Raw genomic sequence first — 16,593 nt, forward strand, 5'->3', positions numbered from 1 at the left:
TATAAGCCACTGAATCTAAGCCTGACCTTGTAGCCTTCTCCAGTGTGAAGGGTACAGGCCCTGTGCTTATCAAGCCATGGACAATGCTTTGCAGTGAAACTGCTTTCCGGGCCAGCACAGCACAGAATGCAGTTTGTGTCTCATTGTCCTGCCCTGTCAGACACGTTACAGCTCCCGTGAGCCCGAGTGCTGGGCCGCAGCAGCTGTGCCAGCGAACAGCATGGCTCTTTCTGCAGGGGACTGATGTCATCAGGGTGTTCCGCTTCTGCCCTGGGCAGATAGGATTAATTTTGCTTGTGAACTCACAGGGGAGAACAATATTCCATTGATCCAGCATTTCCCAAGAGGTTGTTTTTTTTTCACTTACACTCCTAGAGTACTTTCTTTTCAACAAAGAGTCCATTTCAGTCAGCTGCTGTTTACTGAGAAGCACAATGCTAATGGTGGAAGTTAGGGGTGTGACCAGTCTTGGTCACCAAATTAAACAGACAATTCCAAATCCTCACAGCTGTATGAGGCAAACTAACAACTGTGTGATCTGCCAGATCAGGAGTAAAGTGGGAAATTATTGTAAGAGCTGACCTGTCAGCAAACAGAGATAGTGAGTATTTGAGCAGCATCAGTTAAAACAAGGACAGGCTGGTTTATATTATCAAAAATTGTTTCAGCAGTTTTATAGCTAGGAGAATTGTTACTGCTGAAGTTGAGTGCTGTGATGACCCCTCAGGCTTGGGGCTATCACATTTAAAAGGTGAGCGAGCAGAAGGCTTTCCTACAAACCTCTCTGTAGGTTACAGTAACATGGCTTTGGTTGTTTTTTGAATGTTAAACTCTCTTGGAAAGTAGCCACACATAGCTGGAAAAACAAAATTGCAGACAGGTGTTACAAAAGAGTTACGGTTAAAATGCTCAGACTTTCAAGAAGTTTAAAGCCATGTCATGATTTGGGCAAATTCCTCCTTGAAAGTCTCAAACAATTATCTGGGTTCTGCTATTTTCACATCTTGTTTTGAAATCAGTGGTGCAGTAGCTGAGCACAGTGTTCTGTACAGGTTCAGAATAACCCAAACCTTTGTTAACATCACCATAATGTGTGTGCCATTCTGGCTTGGATTGCACAGTGGGGTTTATGCAGGAGTTTCTGACCCTGCCACAGTCCCAGAGCACATCAGAAGTGAAGAGCAGCTGTTGCAGGCAGTGGGGTTTTCCCTGTAAAGGTGCTGTTGTGATGAATTCTCCTCTCAGCCGAGCTGTTCTTCCTGCGAATGTTTAGCAGGCATAATCACAATGGCAGAGGAGAGGCTCACCCATGGAAGTGAGGAAACTGATTTTTAATAGAAGCATAGCTCCCATTTTGTTCCATAGGAGTTTTAGGAATGTAAAGCATCCAGACTTGGGCTCTTTAGGGCCTGGTGCTGCAAGTAGCTCAGACATGGATGGGTTTGCTTTAAATTCAAGTTAGAGGCATCAGTATTTATTTAAAGGCATATACCCATGTCAGTCCTAGAAAATTCAAACTCCTTTTCAACTACCAAAATAGCATCAAGGCATTTTTTAAAAAACAAAACAACAAAAAAGCCCAAACACCCCCCACCCTCATGCTTGTTAGAATAGACAAGTATTTACAGCAACTTAATAAAAACAGTCAAATTCCTTGAGTATGTGGTAGACTGAGTTTGAACTTCAGAAGAAGGAGAAGAAATTTGGATATGGATTAGCTATGGATATGATTAATTATGATTATTATGGATTAACCCTTATCTGGGTAAAATACTGTGCAGTGTTTTAGAGAGGAGTTGGTGGTACCGTGTTAGCTAAACTGGAGCTCCCCTGAGAGCTAACCCTTGTGCTTGCTTGGAACACCCAGGGCACAAGCCTTAAACCTGAGCACGAGTCCATGGAGTTGGCAACCCAAAAGAGATTATCAGCAGACCAGAAACTGGGTATAAATCAACATTTCAACATGATTTTGTGTTTGGGTTCCTTGATAGGGGAGGCTGTGTGGTAGCCGAGTCTGACAGCTCAGCCATCAAAGGTTACCTTTACTGAGCTGGAATTTGGACTGCCTGCATTCACTCTTTATTTACTTCTAGGTCAGCAGCAGAATGGAGTAATAAATCCCCCCCAGTCTGCAGCCCATCCCCAGATCCCAGGAAATCAGTGGGCCAATCAGAAGAACCTGTACACAAATATGACACGACCAGCTTTACCACGGCAAATGTCAGGAGGATCAGGCAAGATTTCACAGCAACCACAAAGCTTGGATTTCTTGAAAGTACCTGACCAAGGAGCAGCTGGGTAAGATTTTGCATTGAATCTTATAAAAAGATGTCTATTTTTGCAAATATTTTTACACACTGAAAACTGTTCATGACTGATACACTCTGTGCATCAATCACCAGGTTGTACTCTTGAGCTGTACTCAAAGGTTATCATCCATTCCATCAGATTCCAAAACATACTCCATCCTAGACCCATAGGAATAAAGGTGAAGCAGTTCTGGTTTAATATCTTAAATTTGAATGCTGAAGCCCTTAAAAAAATGTTAAGGTTTTTCAGTGACCCTACAGTTTGTACTTTAACTCAGCCCTTACTCCACTCTCTTGTAGAACATTAGTGGAGCTTTACTGCAGTGGGAATCTTAAGTGTCACTTAATTGTCTAAGACTGCTGCCTGTTCAGCAGTTCAAGGAAAAAAAAAAGGAAAGAATTTAGTTTAGAAGAAGCAGTTTGCTGATTACTCCCATGATCTGCATGAATGGGGGGTTCTTGGAGCCAGCAAAAGTACATTTATTTCTAACCATATCAAGAGCAACTTTTTCTGCAGCGAGCCCTGTCTCGGCTGTCAGGCAGCAGACAAGCTCCTTGGCAGATGTTCTGCACTGAATTACCCTGTTGGCCTAAGCATTCTTTAGCTGTGCTATCCACCAAGGCTGATTATTAAGTAGTTAGAATTTAAGTGAGCGTTACAGACCTCACAGTTATCAAATAGTAACATAAATGTGCACAATTGATAGGTTTTGAGAATCGGAAATGCACCCAAAATTTTCCCAGGAGATTTCCAGTTCCTAAACATGGAGCCCTCAGGCAGGGGCATGTACAGAGGTCTTTGCAGGTGTACTGAATGCAGTCATTTTACCCCACTGGGCCAAGTGTCAGGCATAAGGTATTTCAGGCATATTTAGAGCATTTTTTTAAGATTAATCTTCAAAGAAGAAAGAAATCAGAAAGAAATAGCCACTGCTACTGATTTTACCACTTTCAAACTCATCAGCACATGCTAACACATCTCCATCTTGTAATAACTTCCATGGCTTTTAGTGGTGAAATGTTCTTGTCACATGTCAGCTTCTTCCTAAACTCTTTTACTAATATTAGACTTTTCTTGGTCTTGAGACTACAGTTCATGTAACAACAAAAACACCTAAGCCATAGGATAAAAGCAAAACCAAACATGCCAGCTGTTGTGCAGCAGTAACAAGCCTAAGTACTCTTAGGAAAGAAAGTGACATTCCCACGGCTGTCTTCCTGAGCATTATGAGCTCCTTTATTAATACAGTGAAAAGAAACAACATGACTCTATTCAGCAGAAACATTTCGTGCCTGTTCCTTTGCAGAAGGAAGCTGTGAGCTAGGTGTGACTTTAGTATTTCAAAACCAGAGCGATCTATAAGTAGATGCAATTTTTAAGGAGTAGAATTGGGTTTATTTTTAGCAAAGCTGCCAAGGATACGGTGATACTAACAAGACCAAGATTAAAATCAGCAGGCTCCCCCCAGCAGCAAAACATCTCATTTAAGATACTGTAGTTCTACCGTAGCTGCACAAAAGCTGAGCTGTTTTCCATGACTTGTGCTGAATTCCTTAATTTCTGTACGTAGGTCTAGGTTTTACAGCGTTTCCTATCCTGAGCAAAGGCAGTAAGTAGGTGCTGAAGAACAGGAGAAAAATCTCTTCCCTCATAGATACATTGAGAACTGAAGTGCTGTTATAATCCATATTTCTAATCTTATTTTCTGGTGCAGTTCACTACACAGTTAGAATCAGAGGTTTATTGACAAAATTAAGCCTAGGACTTCATGTAAGTAACTGTAACCCTGTCCTGCAAAAGCCATGCTACATTACCATGGCATTACATGACATGATCACAGTTCATTCTCCTCCACATCATTCCATTTTTAGTCATTCAGCACACATTATATTAATTTTAAACTGACATACTGAGTCTAATACCTGTTCTCTCTTCCAGCCTTTATTAGCTGATGAGCTGGCAAAAGGCATTTCTTCCCTCTTTCCCCTTCCTAATCTTTGGAGTGGTCACAGCTGTGACAGTTTGTGCAGCATCTCCCCTGCTGCTTCAGAGTTGGCTATAACAGAACAAGTCCATAGATGGCCCTGGAATCTGAGGGAACTTAAAAGAGATGCGAGTCTCTGTTACAGCTTAGTCACAAGAATGGTAAAGTAGCAAGCCTGTGAGCTAGAACTTTGTTTTTGATACTGAAAACTGAATCACTGGTGACACTGGGGCAAGGGGAGAGACACAGCCTAAGTTGTGTAGATACCCAGATATGCATGAACCGCATGTGCACATTTGCTTCCATTTCAGCCTGGGCACTAAATGTCTTCTGAGCATTTGAACTGCTGTTGGGAAGTACTTACTCATCCATTTCCATAGGAAAGAAATGGCAACTCTGTCCCTTTCACAGGGAAGTCTCACACCGCTGTTTTTAATTGTTGTGACATTCAGGAAAATCTGTCTTCCCTTTTCCTGTGACATTCTTTGAAATGAATCCATTAAGAGAGGGGGGTTTGCTAGAGCTGAGGTTTGAGTCCCGGCCCCCGAGCCAAAGGCCGTGCTGTCCGCAGTGTCCGCAGGCAGACGTCGAGCCGCCCGCCGCCGGCCGGGGGAAGGCCCAAGCCGCAGCCCAAGCCCAAGCCGCAGGTGCCGCAGTGCCGCGCGCTCTACGCCTACGACGCGCAGGACACGGACGAGCTCAGCTTCAACGCCAACGACGTCATCGACATCATCAAGGAAGGTACGGACGGAGCGCACCCAAGCACCAGCCTTCGGTGCCTCAAAGCCTGAAGGTCTTTGAGGTCCGTGGCCACAAGGAGTTAGGAGCTCTGAGCCACCCCACTACATCTTCTCTGGTTAGGCTCGCAGATTTCCATAGCGCCTCAGGGGGCAGAGAAGCCTCCGCCTCAGTCCAGCCTCTTCACTCAAGAGGGTGTCACAGGCAGACCAAGGACCTGTCACTGGCTGCTGCAGGGCTGCACACTTAGTGAGATGGTATTTCTGTCACTAGCTCTAGAGGAAAAACAGCCTAAATCACAGCTCTAGCACAAGAAACAAAATGTAATTAAGCAGTTCCAGCTCTGGGTCTCCAAAGCGCCCTCCTCAAGGCAAAATGATGTGGCCAAAAGATAAACACGCTTCAAAACTCCTGTCCCCTCATTCCTTCGCAGAAAGGCTCTCACTGAGTGGGCACAGCTTTGCAAGGTTGCACCAAGTACACAGAAACGCTTCCAGAGCCTCACTCCTTACCTATCTTTGTTACAGATCCTTCTGGCTGGTGGACGGGAAGACTACGAGGGAAACAAGGTCTGTTTCCCAACAATTATGTCACCAAGATTTAAAAGACTGTCAGAGAAAAACTGGCGTGAAGGTACCAGTGGTTGAAGATTTTTTCCCTGCCTTCAGGACATTGTTCTTCCAAGGTCTGCCTTCTCAGCAATATTTTCACTGGTAAATTGTGTATGAGCAGGAAGAGTTTCCCACAGTACAGACTTTGATTTTTGTCTCAGCACCATACAGCAATGAACTGACCAATTATTTATTATATTTAAAGCCTGGTTTGAACACCTGGTAAGTGAAGAATGCTCAAACCTACTATCTTCCTGAAACAGGTGATTTACAGTCTGGAACCAGGGACTTCAAAAGGGGTGTATTTATTAAGTGCCTTCAGCTCAATATCAGTAACCTTCTTAATTATCTACTGAAGATAATGTTGAATGCACATTTCCTCTAATGCAGATCATTCTGGGGAACATGTTAATAAGTATGCTGCTACATGTCAAAAAGATTTAGGCTCATTTGGGATACTACCATCTGAAAACTACTGTGATGGTCTATCTATTTAAGTAATTCTGTACAGAGATGTAATGGAACTGGTTTGTGTTTGCAGGTGTGTTTAGGGACTCCAACAGGCACTGTAAGACTTTAAAACAGAAAACCACATAGTACTGTATGCTAAACAATGTTGCCTTCTTCAAGATTTATATTATAATATGGCTGGCCCATGTTGGATTTATGTTTAATACTCTACCTGTTATTGGAAGTGTCTTTATGCAGAGCTGTACATTTATAGAAATAGTTATATACTGTATATAAAAACTGGTTATGATAGAAACATGTATAAATGTATAATGCAGTAGTCCACTGTTCTTATGAGGTAGTACTGCTAGAATTTTTATGCCAGGTACTTACAGATATGCACTACTCCTTCTCCTTTTAAATAGCAAAAGCACAGGTTACTGCCCAAGTCTGATTGCCTCCCCCAGAGTGGCTGTTGCTTGCCCTGCAGTTCTGAGAATTCCTGCTTTGCCTTTTGAACCTCCATAAAATAAAACACAGGATGATCAACAGGTTTGTTCTCTGTGACGTTTGTTCTCACATTTACAAACAGATCCCTTGACAACAATGGCTTCAGGATTTTGCTGCACTGACTTCTAAAGAAAGGGGTTCTTTCTTCACTCCAAATTATTTTCCCTATGCCCAGCTGAAGTGCCGTGCATTTCATTCTCGCATTTCATTCTCTCATGTTAAGAGCAGTTAAAAAGCCTTTGCATATGCTGGTATTAAAAAGTTGCATAAGCTTTAAGATACAGCTAAAAGTCTAGAATCCCTCTCTCCTAAACCATTGCCTAAATCTAACTTGGCTACACAAACTCCATCTTCTATAGCAGCTGCTTCTGGGAGCCAGAAATGTGGACCTCACTCCGAGGGAGGACTAATACCCACACAAGGAATGAGGCACATTTTTCAGAAGACAGTTTGCAGCAAGTGCTAGGCTTACTTATCCCACGGGAGAGAAGAATCTCCTGCTTGAGGAGAGAAAACCCATAGCTGCAACATCCTTCCCACAGGGGAGCAGAGAGGGCTGGGGCAGTTCTGTAGCATTGGGTTCTTGCCTTCTACAGCCGAGCCAGGCACACTCATGAAGGGACGCTGAGCAATCACAGGAGAGCTAGGCGTGGAAGGGAGGTACTGAGTTCAGTACAACCTGGAGACTATCAAAGGGTCTGTTTTAACAGTACTTATACAAGATTAATTTAACAAACAGACATACATGAGGTACTGGGCAGAAAAGTTGCATTAATCACATGCTTGGATTCCCTGGGCATACAGATACTGACGCTTGGATTAAAAACACAAACAAGAGCACGCAAAGTGTCAGGGAGGTGACAAGAAGAGCTGCCTTATGCTGGGTTTGACTCTGTAATCCCAGGTACAGAGGATTATTGGAGAAGCAGGGGGGGAAAAGATGTGGGCAAACAGGTAATGAAAAACCTAAGGGAGGGGGTTCTTTTCAGGAAGCGGAGAAGGTTTTCAGAGCTGAGCTGCTTTCAAAAGGTTTCATGCCTGCAGTTCCACATCTGTATTCCCTGCACAGTTAGCATTACAGAAGACTTCCAGTTCTTCTACCTTAGCTCCCTTTTGTTAAGCACACAGAGAAACACAAAGATTTACAAGGTTAATACCTGTTAAAGATAGCCTAAATCTTTCCCCAAACTTGAAGATGGCTAACTGCAAAACAAACAATAATTCCAGTATACTTTCTTGAAAAAAGGCACTGAAATAAAGGACCTATTTAGTGTTCTTTAAGGTACAACAAAAAAAACCAACCTGTCTGCCTCCTCTATCTTAAGAGTGGAATAAGTAAAGAAATATAATGCAATATATAAGGCTTGGAGATTATCTCTGGAAACAACCACAGAGAATAATCAAGCCCATTTAACTGCAAGTTGTAACAATCACCTATTTAGTCAAATGTCTCACTTGGACATTAGATTGCAAATATGTAGGTTGTACCTTAAAGAGTCACACTCTCAATATTTAAAAGAAAGGAATTTTATTTTTAGAAAGAAAGCTGTATTACAAGGCAAATTTAAAACATCACCTTCTGTGCGAGTCGGAACTGTCTGGGGGAGGCTGGAATGCTATGTACAAAAGCAGTGGACAAAGTGCACACCCTGGCAGGCCCTGGCTGCCCAGGGCTTCACAGCAGTGATGCAGCCAGCTCCTTGATGATCTCATTCTTCAGCTCAGAGATGTTGCTGACACCCAGTAGTTTGCTGCTTGCATACTTGTTCGTGATAGCCTGCAGAGTAGAGAACAGAGATACAAGTTTCATGCATATGCCATTGATGCTCAGGCAGGTGATTTTGGGTCAGTTTGCCTGCCTGTTGGAAAAACAAGCAAACAAACAAGGCTGGCAGTGAACAGTTTGCAAAGTAGTAAGAGCACAATTTGTCCAAAAGGTTTTGCTGTTAACATCAATGCAACAGCCTCTTATAGGCTTGGCAGAACAGCTTATGCCTTAAATAACATACATTTACCTAAGGAGCTACAATATGCAGCAAAGCTATTTTTAAAACATTACAGAAAGGATCTAAGTAGTTATACTTACAGTGTATTTTGTTAACTTCTCATTCACTTTGACTACATTCTTGGCCATATGTTTCATGGTCATCACAAGACTGTCTTCTGCATAGCCGGTGTAGTACTGCTGCTTTGTACCCTGCAGCAGAATGGTAACAAACTTGAGATTTGTGAAAGGAATTGCTGCTTGAGGCACAGTCACTTCAGGCAGCAAACACCCCGAGCTCGTGGCTAAGCCTCAAATGCTGGAAACTGTAGCTGTCAGTTTAAATGACAGATCCAGAGTAACCTGATGTGCAGAAGTCTGGACACATCAATTTCAAAGACCATGCTTTTAGACTGAGTAGGGGATAAAAAGCAACTACCAGCTGAACTACAGCTCACTACTCATGGTCCACAACTTCATTATGCTACATGTACTCCAAGAATTATGAAAATCTGCTTTTACTTACAGTGCAGCCTTCAATAACTCAATGCTTTCACGACAAAAATCCTTCTGTACCCCAGTATTCACACAGAAAAGGATTGTGAGTTTTTACTGGTACATTCTTTATTCTACCTGCCACTATGCATCAGGCTGTCCAACCATCATTCCAGCACCAGCACTGTCACCAGCTAAAGGCAGTTTTTAAAGTACTTTTTTATTGGCTGGATTCCACTGAGTGAAGAACAAGTTGATTAAAATGCTCACCCATTTTTTACGTCCCAGAACCTTCTGAGACAGGCACAATGCAGCAGCTGCGATCTCTGAAGGCCGGTGGTGAACCATGTCATAGTCTATCAGCGTCAGCTCCATCAGGTATTTTGCTAGAGTGTGTTGCTTGGCATCAGCCTGGTAGGTTGAGAGCTTGTTAATCCACAGTTTCAATTCACTTTAGCATTATCACTCAGAATTGCTTATTGTGTTCAAGAACAAAACGAAAATAGCAAAATCTTTACTACGGTTTAGGGACCATCCTTTCTAACAGAAATTCCCCTCAAAATCAAGACCAGCAGCCATTTGGAATTTAGACTCAAAGTCAAGTGAGGGATTTAAACAGCAATCTGCACTATCAGGTACTGCTGTGCCCAAGTAGGGACACTAAAGCTCCCTCTGTAAAGCAAACGAATGGAGGGGAGGTGTAAAATGACTCATTTGAGAAACTTATTTGAGTTACTTATTTGAGTTTTGGCTGCTGAGGTAATTGAAGCCCACCTCAAGTGTAGACAGTCACTAGAATATAATTACTGAGGTGGAGAAAGGGTTGGGTCAAAGAGAAAGCTTATATAAACACAGTATTATATAAAGCATAAATAACACAGTATTTACAACCAGAAGTTACAAAGAACTGCAACACTGCTAGTGTTTTACTAATAAGTACCCTGATCACCAGGATTAAAAAGATTAAAAGCAAGGCTTCTTAGTTTAACAGTAAAATTACTGCCACTAAGTCTGAGCAGGGGCATCAGCAAATAGAAATACTACTGGCTGCCACAGTGACATTGTCATGTTGTGCCACACGGTGGAGTTTCAGAGCTGAGCATTTCTGCATCCAGCATTTAAGCTGGAGGAGGTAAGGTCACATGATAAAAACACCAGAAGCAATCCTTACAAGGCTCTACCAACACAGGGAAGTGCTAGATAATGAGGACAAGTACCCACCTCCCCAGCTTTTGATGCTCTTCTTAAGAAGTGAATTGGAAGAGGTCGCCCCAGGTCAAAGTTTAATTCTTTAAGAATAGTAATTTCCATTTCTCTAACTTCATTACTGGTGTAGGCATTGTCAGTAATGTAAACAAAGTCTGCTACATCAGGAGACAAGATCTCTTCATATTTTGAAGCTATAAGCAGCGCTGTCACGCCCACCAGCTGGAGCTTCTTGCGAGGTACTGGATGACTCTGCAACACAGACATTTAAAATGCAGGCCCTGAAGTGTCAAACTCTAGCTAATCAGATTCATATTTATCAGTTTAAAATACCAGCATGACAATGTTCATTCCCAAGAAGGATGTTTTCACTCTAGTCAAAGGTGTCTGTATACTAACAGGCTCAAAGAAGGCAGCGGCCTCTTTGAGAGTGAGAGTTAAGACGCTGCACTGTAACAGCTCTTACACACAGAGCAGATTCTGTCAATTGTTAGAATTTCTAAAGAAAAGTTAAATCCTGACCCAGCATGACTTGAAGGAGACCTCACCTGCAGGAAGCGATCCATGATGGCCACACACATGTAGAGCGTCTCCTGCAGGAGGTGGAACCTCGAGTGCACCTGGATGAGCCAGTCCACCAGGATCGCGCGCATGCGCCCGTTGATCGTCCTCCCGTCCAGGTAGTGCGGGCGGACAGACTGCTGCAGCTGCGGGGAGAGCGAGGTGAGCAGCCAGGCAACCCCCCTGGCACACCAGGGCAGCCCTGGGGCACCCTACCTCGAGCTCCCTCAGGTACAGGTAGATGTCTTTTACGTAGTCACTACACAGCTGGGGGTTCTCCCAGTCCTCCGCGTCGATGTCTTCGATGTTGTTGAGCAACACGTCAGAGAAGGCCTGGCACAAATCCTCCTCCTGCATTGATACATCCATAGGGACAGGAGACAGAACCTAAGGAATAGATCGTATCTCTTAACACGGATCTACTGTTTGGGTTCCACTGTTCCTTCGTTTCCGTGTTTCACCCATCACTAATGCAACTTCTTTAGATGGAAGCTTGGGCTCCAACGCAGCAAGTTTTCACTGACATAGCACAAACACAGAATCCCAAGATCTTCTGGATCTTGCTAGCTAGAGCAGAAATTTCATCCAGTACTTCAGCAGCTCATTCTGCCACCTGAACATCGTGCGTTATGCTTTTAAGTACAACATGCATTAAACCAAAACCTCAGCACAAAACTTTGCTTTTTCAGGAGAGGAATGAGATACAGCCACAGATAAACTATTGTGAAGGTAGAGCTCAAAGTTGCAAATCAAATTAAAAATCAGAACAGTGTCATCAGTTCCTACCTTTGGAACATCAGTTTCTTTGTTTGCTTGATTTACAGCAGCTGGAGCTTTAGGCAGTACAATTCCATTTGTCGTCTTGCTAGGTGCTTTCACAGGCTTTAATGATGCTTTGGGGCATTCTGTTTTCTGTAGTGAAAACAAATGTTTTTAGTACAGAGCAGCAATCCAACTTCTCCCTGTACAGAGATTTCAAATGTTCCTTTACCTTAGATATGTGCGTTCCTCTTGTTGCAACTTTATTTCCTATTTCTTCTAATGCAGCCCTTTTGCCAGTCACATGAGTTTTTGCTTTACTTCTAAGGTCAGACACAGCATTCTCCATCCCTCTAGTGATCTAAAATGATAAAATTGCAAAAGTTCAAGAGTCAGAGACCAACAAATTTCCAACGCCTGACTCCATTATAGACTTACCACCACTGTGCCTACTATGCATTACTCAACCAGCTTTTACTTCCCAGCCAGTCACATATGCTCGGAGGAAGAAGTCTCGTCTCTAGGTTCAGGGCACTGTACTTCTGAACGCTGTTGTAAAAGCGGGCAGTGCCCCTGTCTCACACTGTTACACTCGTTAAGGTCAGAGTGCTCAGCCGCTGTTTAACGCTATCACACTCCGTAGCTCCAGCAGCGCCCCCCACAGGACGCACCAAGCACATTCCTCGTTACGTGTCTGCCATATGAACTTAAAAGCTACGCTGCACACGCAAAAGCCAATGTTCTTTGTTATGCACAGCAATTAAACCACCAGGCTCCAGTTTTTTCGTGGAGTTCAGTTTAAACCGTTAGACAATCGCCGCAGAAGAGAGACTCCCGTAGTCCCCGCCTACCCCTCCCCCTGCGGCAGCTTTAGTTCTCCCACTCCCACGTCCGCCGCTGTTCGCGGGGGAGGCGCGGGCGGCCAAGGCCAGGCCGCGGCGGGACTGCACGGGGCCCCCTCCCGCCGCTGGGCCACGGCTCGGCCCGGCTGCCGCCCCACCCGCCGAAGTACGGGGGGGCCCGGCCGGCCTGAGAGCCGCCCCCAACTCCCACCCGGCCAGCCCGCGGCCCCCGCGCCGCCTGAGGGCAAACAACGGCGGGGGCCCTTGGCCACCGGCGGCCCCTCTCTCGCCCGCACCCCGCCGCTCCCCGCCCCGGCTGCTCTTCTGTCGTCCCCACGGCTCGCCCGCCGCCCGTGGCGGTACTCACAGGGGCACGGCGCGTCACCGGCAGCGCCATGGTCACGGACACGAGGGGGACCGCTGGAGCCGCTCCGCACAGACCCGCTCCGCTCTCCAGCCAAACCGGCAGCCGCTCCCTCACGCTGCCGCGGCTCCCTTTAAACCCTGTCCTGCTCTACTATTGGACAACTTCGTACGATGCACGCGTCCGATTGGCCCGTCTGCGCAGGCCCCGCCCCAGCAGGAAACGACCGCAGCCGCTTCCGGCGGGGGGCGCAGCGGCTCCCTGGGGGCGGGGCCGGGCTGCGGGCCGGGGGCCGCAACGCCAGCGCAGCTCACGAACTGAAACGCTGACAGAAAAGCGTCCTTGCACTTCTTCTCCAGAACTGCGCTCTTAAAATTAGCACTGAATGCCAAGGTTCCAATAACTCCACTTAGCAGGATAACTATCTTCAGCTGATCCTTCACTAAGAGTTTTTTCTTAGGCAGTAGCTGCAGTAATACGTGCAAACGAAAATGTTTACAGATCAAGACAAGGGAAGGGGAAAAAAAATTGCAAAAGAAACAGATATTGAATGATACCAGTCTAACATTTTATTTATTGCATACAAAAGGATTTCTTTTGACAATGGAACTTTATATGAAAAGTAATTTGATGCATACTGTTGAGAATCTTATCTTTAAAGATGCTGCAGAAAACTTAAGGCAATGCATCTAAGCATATAAAGCACAGTAAGTGGTGGAAATTTTCAAAATGAAAAGCCTATTCCTTTTCCTTCCCTTAAACTATGGTTAAGTCACAACCTTCTGGAACAGAAGTAAGCTGCAGCTTTTTAGCCCCTGCAATAGCATTAAGATCAGAACACTGTGATTCCTGACAAATACCTAAGTGTTCAGCATCACATTACAACGTTATGCATACATTTAAAAGCAAGACAGTATCAGTAGCTATTATATAACAAATCAATTCATGGATCACTAAAATACCTCTAGTAACAGGCACTCAAATTAGACCCATAAAATATTTCCTTAAAAAAAAAAAATCCCCCCAAACCTGTGCTTCTCTGTCCTGTAAGGAAGCCAAAATAGATTCTATCACATACCCAGGGTCTCAGTTACTTCAGAGGCCCTGGGGTTTTTTCCCATATCTCTCAAGTACCTTCTTGGAAACTTTTAGAAATTAATATCATCAGTCTTCAAGCATTAGTGGTCAATTAACTTCTTTTCAACACTCACTGGAAAAAACAAAGTGTCGGTTCAGTCCTTCCAGTTACTTTTGTCCATTCTTAGCAGTGAACAGATTAATGCAGCTTCAACTTTGCAGTCGCTTTCAGTTTCCTACAGCCAGAATGTTCAAGAAGCTTTAGCATAAACCCCAGTCAGGTTTTGAAGCAGTCCAATCTGTCGCCTCACTCCCGTATCCCCCATCACACAAGCGCAAAGTGGTTTTAAGTTCAGTTTCAGCAATGCAATTAAGCTCGAAAAGGTCCATTTATCACACATGCTGGAATAAAATTTCTCTCTGTTTAAAGCCTCAGTGCCAGAGGTGTGAAGTTTGTTGCCAGCAATAGACACTGTACTCGCAAATGCTACTACTAACAGGTAAAAAAAAATAAAATAAAAGGGAAGCAGCTTCAACCATACAGAAACAGGCATCAAATTCCATAAGGTAATATTCATAAATGGATTTTTTTAGTGTAAACATAAGAGTTTATCTTCAAGGTTTACTGTAAACCCTTTTACACGTAATCTGATCATGAAAGACAAAGACAAGAAACTGAAGGTATTTATTATTCAATCCACTTACAAAGCAGGTGGCTTAATGCAAGCTAATTGGCATGTTCATATATGATCCCCTAGGAACATCTTTTCCAAAGTGACAGTAATACTGTCTCAATGTTTTTGCACATTTGCATTTTGCAATGTTGAGCACATTTAAATAAACTATAATCTATTAGACGTGAAAGAATGTTGATGAGCAACTGGAATCCTGATATGGACTAAAACCTCCTTCAAAGGCAAAATGTTAGTACATTATAACTTAATTCTATATACTATATTATGCAGCAAATCTTAACTATAGAAAATATTTCAATCAGTGATGGACTGTTGGTAATTTATAAAGAGGGAATCTATGATCAAGGCAAAAACTAGGGAACCACATAATTTGTGTCTCAGTTTCTACAGGAATTTACAGGCTTTCAACTTACTAATGAAAAATAAAAACAAGAGACAAGTGGATTTAGCTAACTTTATTAACTTTAAATCTAATAAAAATCCCAAGACAAGCCTGGAATCCTTAGAAATTCTATGAATTCACGTATATAAACCCAAACAAAAACCCTGCAGCTTTAAGTCCTTATTGAATGGTTTTATATTTAAAAAAAAACACAAACCAACAAAACCCAAACAGATAAACAAAAAAACATAGCAAAAAAAAAATCCCAAAAAAACCAACCCTCAATGTGCGCAGATACTTCAACTTAAGTTAGCAGAAGACCAAACAGATTCTAAGCTCTTTTTCCATGTCCCTAATAATTCTTTCAGTCTGCAAGTATCTACAATCCAGCTACCTGAAATCAACATTTAGTGTTCACTAAGAGCTGTTTCACAGCAGCATATATTTAAGTTAGGGATTCAAATTTCTAGACATAGAAGAAAATGATAAATACAATCTGAACAGCAGTCTAAATGTTTAATATTGACATTCAAATATATCTGCATTGTGCTGAAACTTTTAAAACAAACACAAAAATCTGATCAGACAAGAACTCTGGTGATGAGTATGCTATATGTATCAGTCAAACTGAATATGATTCATATTCTGTTCCCAGTATTAAGGATGTTATTTGACTCATAACTGATCTTGTAAATATACAGCAGCCATTTTTTCCTAATTAAGGAATGTCTCAATACATAATATTATCCTTTTCTAGATGATCTTTATACATTTAAACTAAAATATATATGATCGATTAAATTAAGGAATTCAAGGTTAGTAATGAGTGAAATCATACTTTCAAAACTTGGTACTACATAAAACAAACCAAAAAAGAGACCACACAATTCTACTTACTAAAGCAGCTAATCTCGCCTGCAAGTTTGGGGTCACAAAGCCCATAATATGTGCAAACAAATGCAATACAAGGAACCATGCAAAAATACAGTAATGAATTTAAAGAAAAAAATGTAAAACATAACAAATTTATAAATACACTGAAACTCAACTGTCTTCTACATAAACTGTAGGTCTAGCATTAGTTGTACCATATAGCAGAGCCAGCACTCTGGGTTCAATGCTTCCAAATCTGCGCAGGTAAGTCATGCCATCTTTGGTTGACTGCAGTACCAGGAAGGATGAGAGGGAGTGAGAGGGAGGACAAGAGTTCTGGAAAGCAGTGTCAACTTTCACTAGGCAGCTGAGCCTCAATGTCCACTCTGCAAATGGGGCACTTCTTGTTAGTAATCAACCACTGATCTACACATACTTGGTGGAAAAGGTGCATACATGGAAGGCGCCTGTCATCAGAACACAAAAACGTTAGTGTTAATAAAGCATATCCATATCAACAAACCCATTGGAAAAAAACAGTGTGGGCTTTGCTACTAAGGTCTATTCTTTCTGTTTCCCCACAGGTTTCATAGCCTTTCCAGCTGCACATGCATTCTGTCTGGTTCCAAAGAAATGGATATGGCCAATGAAGTCAAGCATCAACTGGCTTCTGCTCTATTAGACTGGTTTAAACCTGCTGGAGTTTAAGTAGCATTGTTTCAGAAACACTGACAGTCCTGATTAATTCAGGG

At 43.0% G+C, this 16,593-nt stretch overlaps 3 protein-coding genes across 13 annotated transcripts in view; 1 reads left to right on the plus strand and 2 right to left on the minus strand.

Moving 5' to 3' along the window:
* Window positions 1-6,644, plus strand: part of MYO1E (myosin IE) — a 107,437-nt gene extending 100,793 nt beyond the window's left edge. For 2 of the 3 annotated variants that reach the window (XM_038147150.1, XM_038147149.1), the window contains exons 26-28: window positions 2,094-2,298; window positions 4,866-5,035; window positions 5,560-6,644. In XM_038147150.1, the coding sequence (XP_038003078.1) occupies window positions 2,094-2,298; window positions 4,866-5,035; window positions 5,560-5,636 (452 nt within the window). In that variant the 3' untranslated portion in view covers window positions 5,637-6,644. Of the gene's footprint in view, window positions 1-2,093; window positions 2,299-4,248; window positions 5,036-5,559 lie in introns of all 3 variants that reach the window. The other variant, XR_005258141.1, reaches the window with a different exon arrangement.
* A 1,470-nt stretch (window positions 6,645-8,114) lies between these two features.
* Window positions 8,115-12,972, minus strand: CCNB2 (cyclin B2). The gene is made up of 9 exons (XM_038147161.1): window positions 12,818-12,972; window positions 11,841-11,969; window positions 11,636-11,761; window positions 11,066-11,236; window positions 10,837-10,995; window positions 10,304-10,540; window positions 9,353-9,493; window positions 8,690-8,800; window positions 8,115-8,380 (listed from the first exon to the last, which is right to left on the minus strand). The coding sequence occupies exons 1-9, from the start codon at window positions 12,845-12,847 to the stop codon at window positions 8,279-8,281; spliced, it is 1,206 nt and encodes a 401-aa protein (XP_038003089.1). The 5' UTR covers window positions 12,848-12,972; the 3' UTR covers window positions 8,115-8,278.
* Window positions 12,973-13,364: 392 nt separating this feature from the next.
* RNF111 (ring finger protein 111) overlaps window positions 13,365-16,593 on the minus strand; it is a 45,301-nt gene continuing 42,072 nt past the window's right edge. For all 9 annotated transcript variants that reach the window (XM_038147158.1, XM_038147159.1, XM_038147151.1 and 6 more), the window contains one exon: window positions 13,365-16,308. In XM_038147158.1, the coding sequence (XP_038003086.1) occupies window positions 16,191-16,308 (118 nt within the window). In that variant the 3' untranslated portion in view covers window positions 13,365-16,190. The remainder of the gene's footprint in view (window positions 16,309-16,593) is intronic.

The sequence above is a fragment of the Motacilla alba genome, chromosome 10 (assembly GCF_015832195.1).
Source record: "Motacilla alba alba isolate MOTALB_02 chromosome 10, Motacilla_alba_V1.0_pri, whole genome shotgun sequence".
NCBI lineage: Eukaryota > Metazoa > Chordata > Aves > Passeriformes > Motacillidae > Motacilla > Motacilla alba.

What these genes read in the sequence shown, in the direction of transcription:
- CCNB2 (XM_038147161.1), bottom strand. Translation starts at nt 12,847, where the DNA reads ATGGCGCTGCCGGTGACGCGCCGTGCCCCT. An exon ending in TGTACCTGAGGGAGCTCGAG is followed by an intron (nt 10,996 to 11,065) that starts GTAGGGTGCCCC and finishes CTCTCCCCGCAG; the next exon opens with CTGCAGCAGTCTGTCCGCCC. An exon ending in GAGCATCAAAAGCTGGGGAG is followed by an intron (nt 9,494 to 10,303) that starts GTGGGTACTTGT and finishes TCAACCTACCAG; the next exon opens with GCTGATGCCAAGCAACACAC.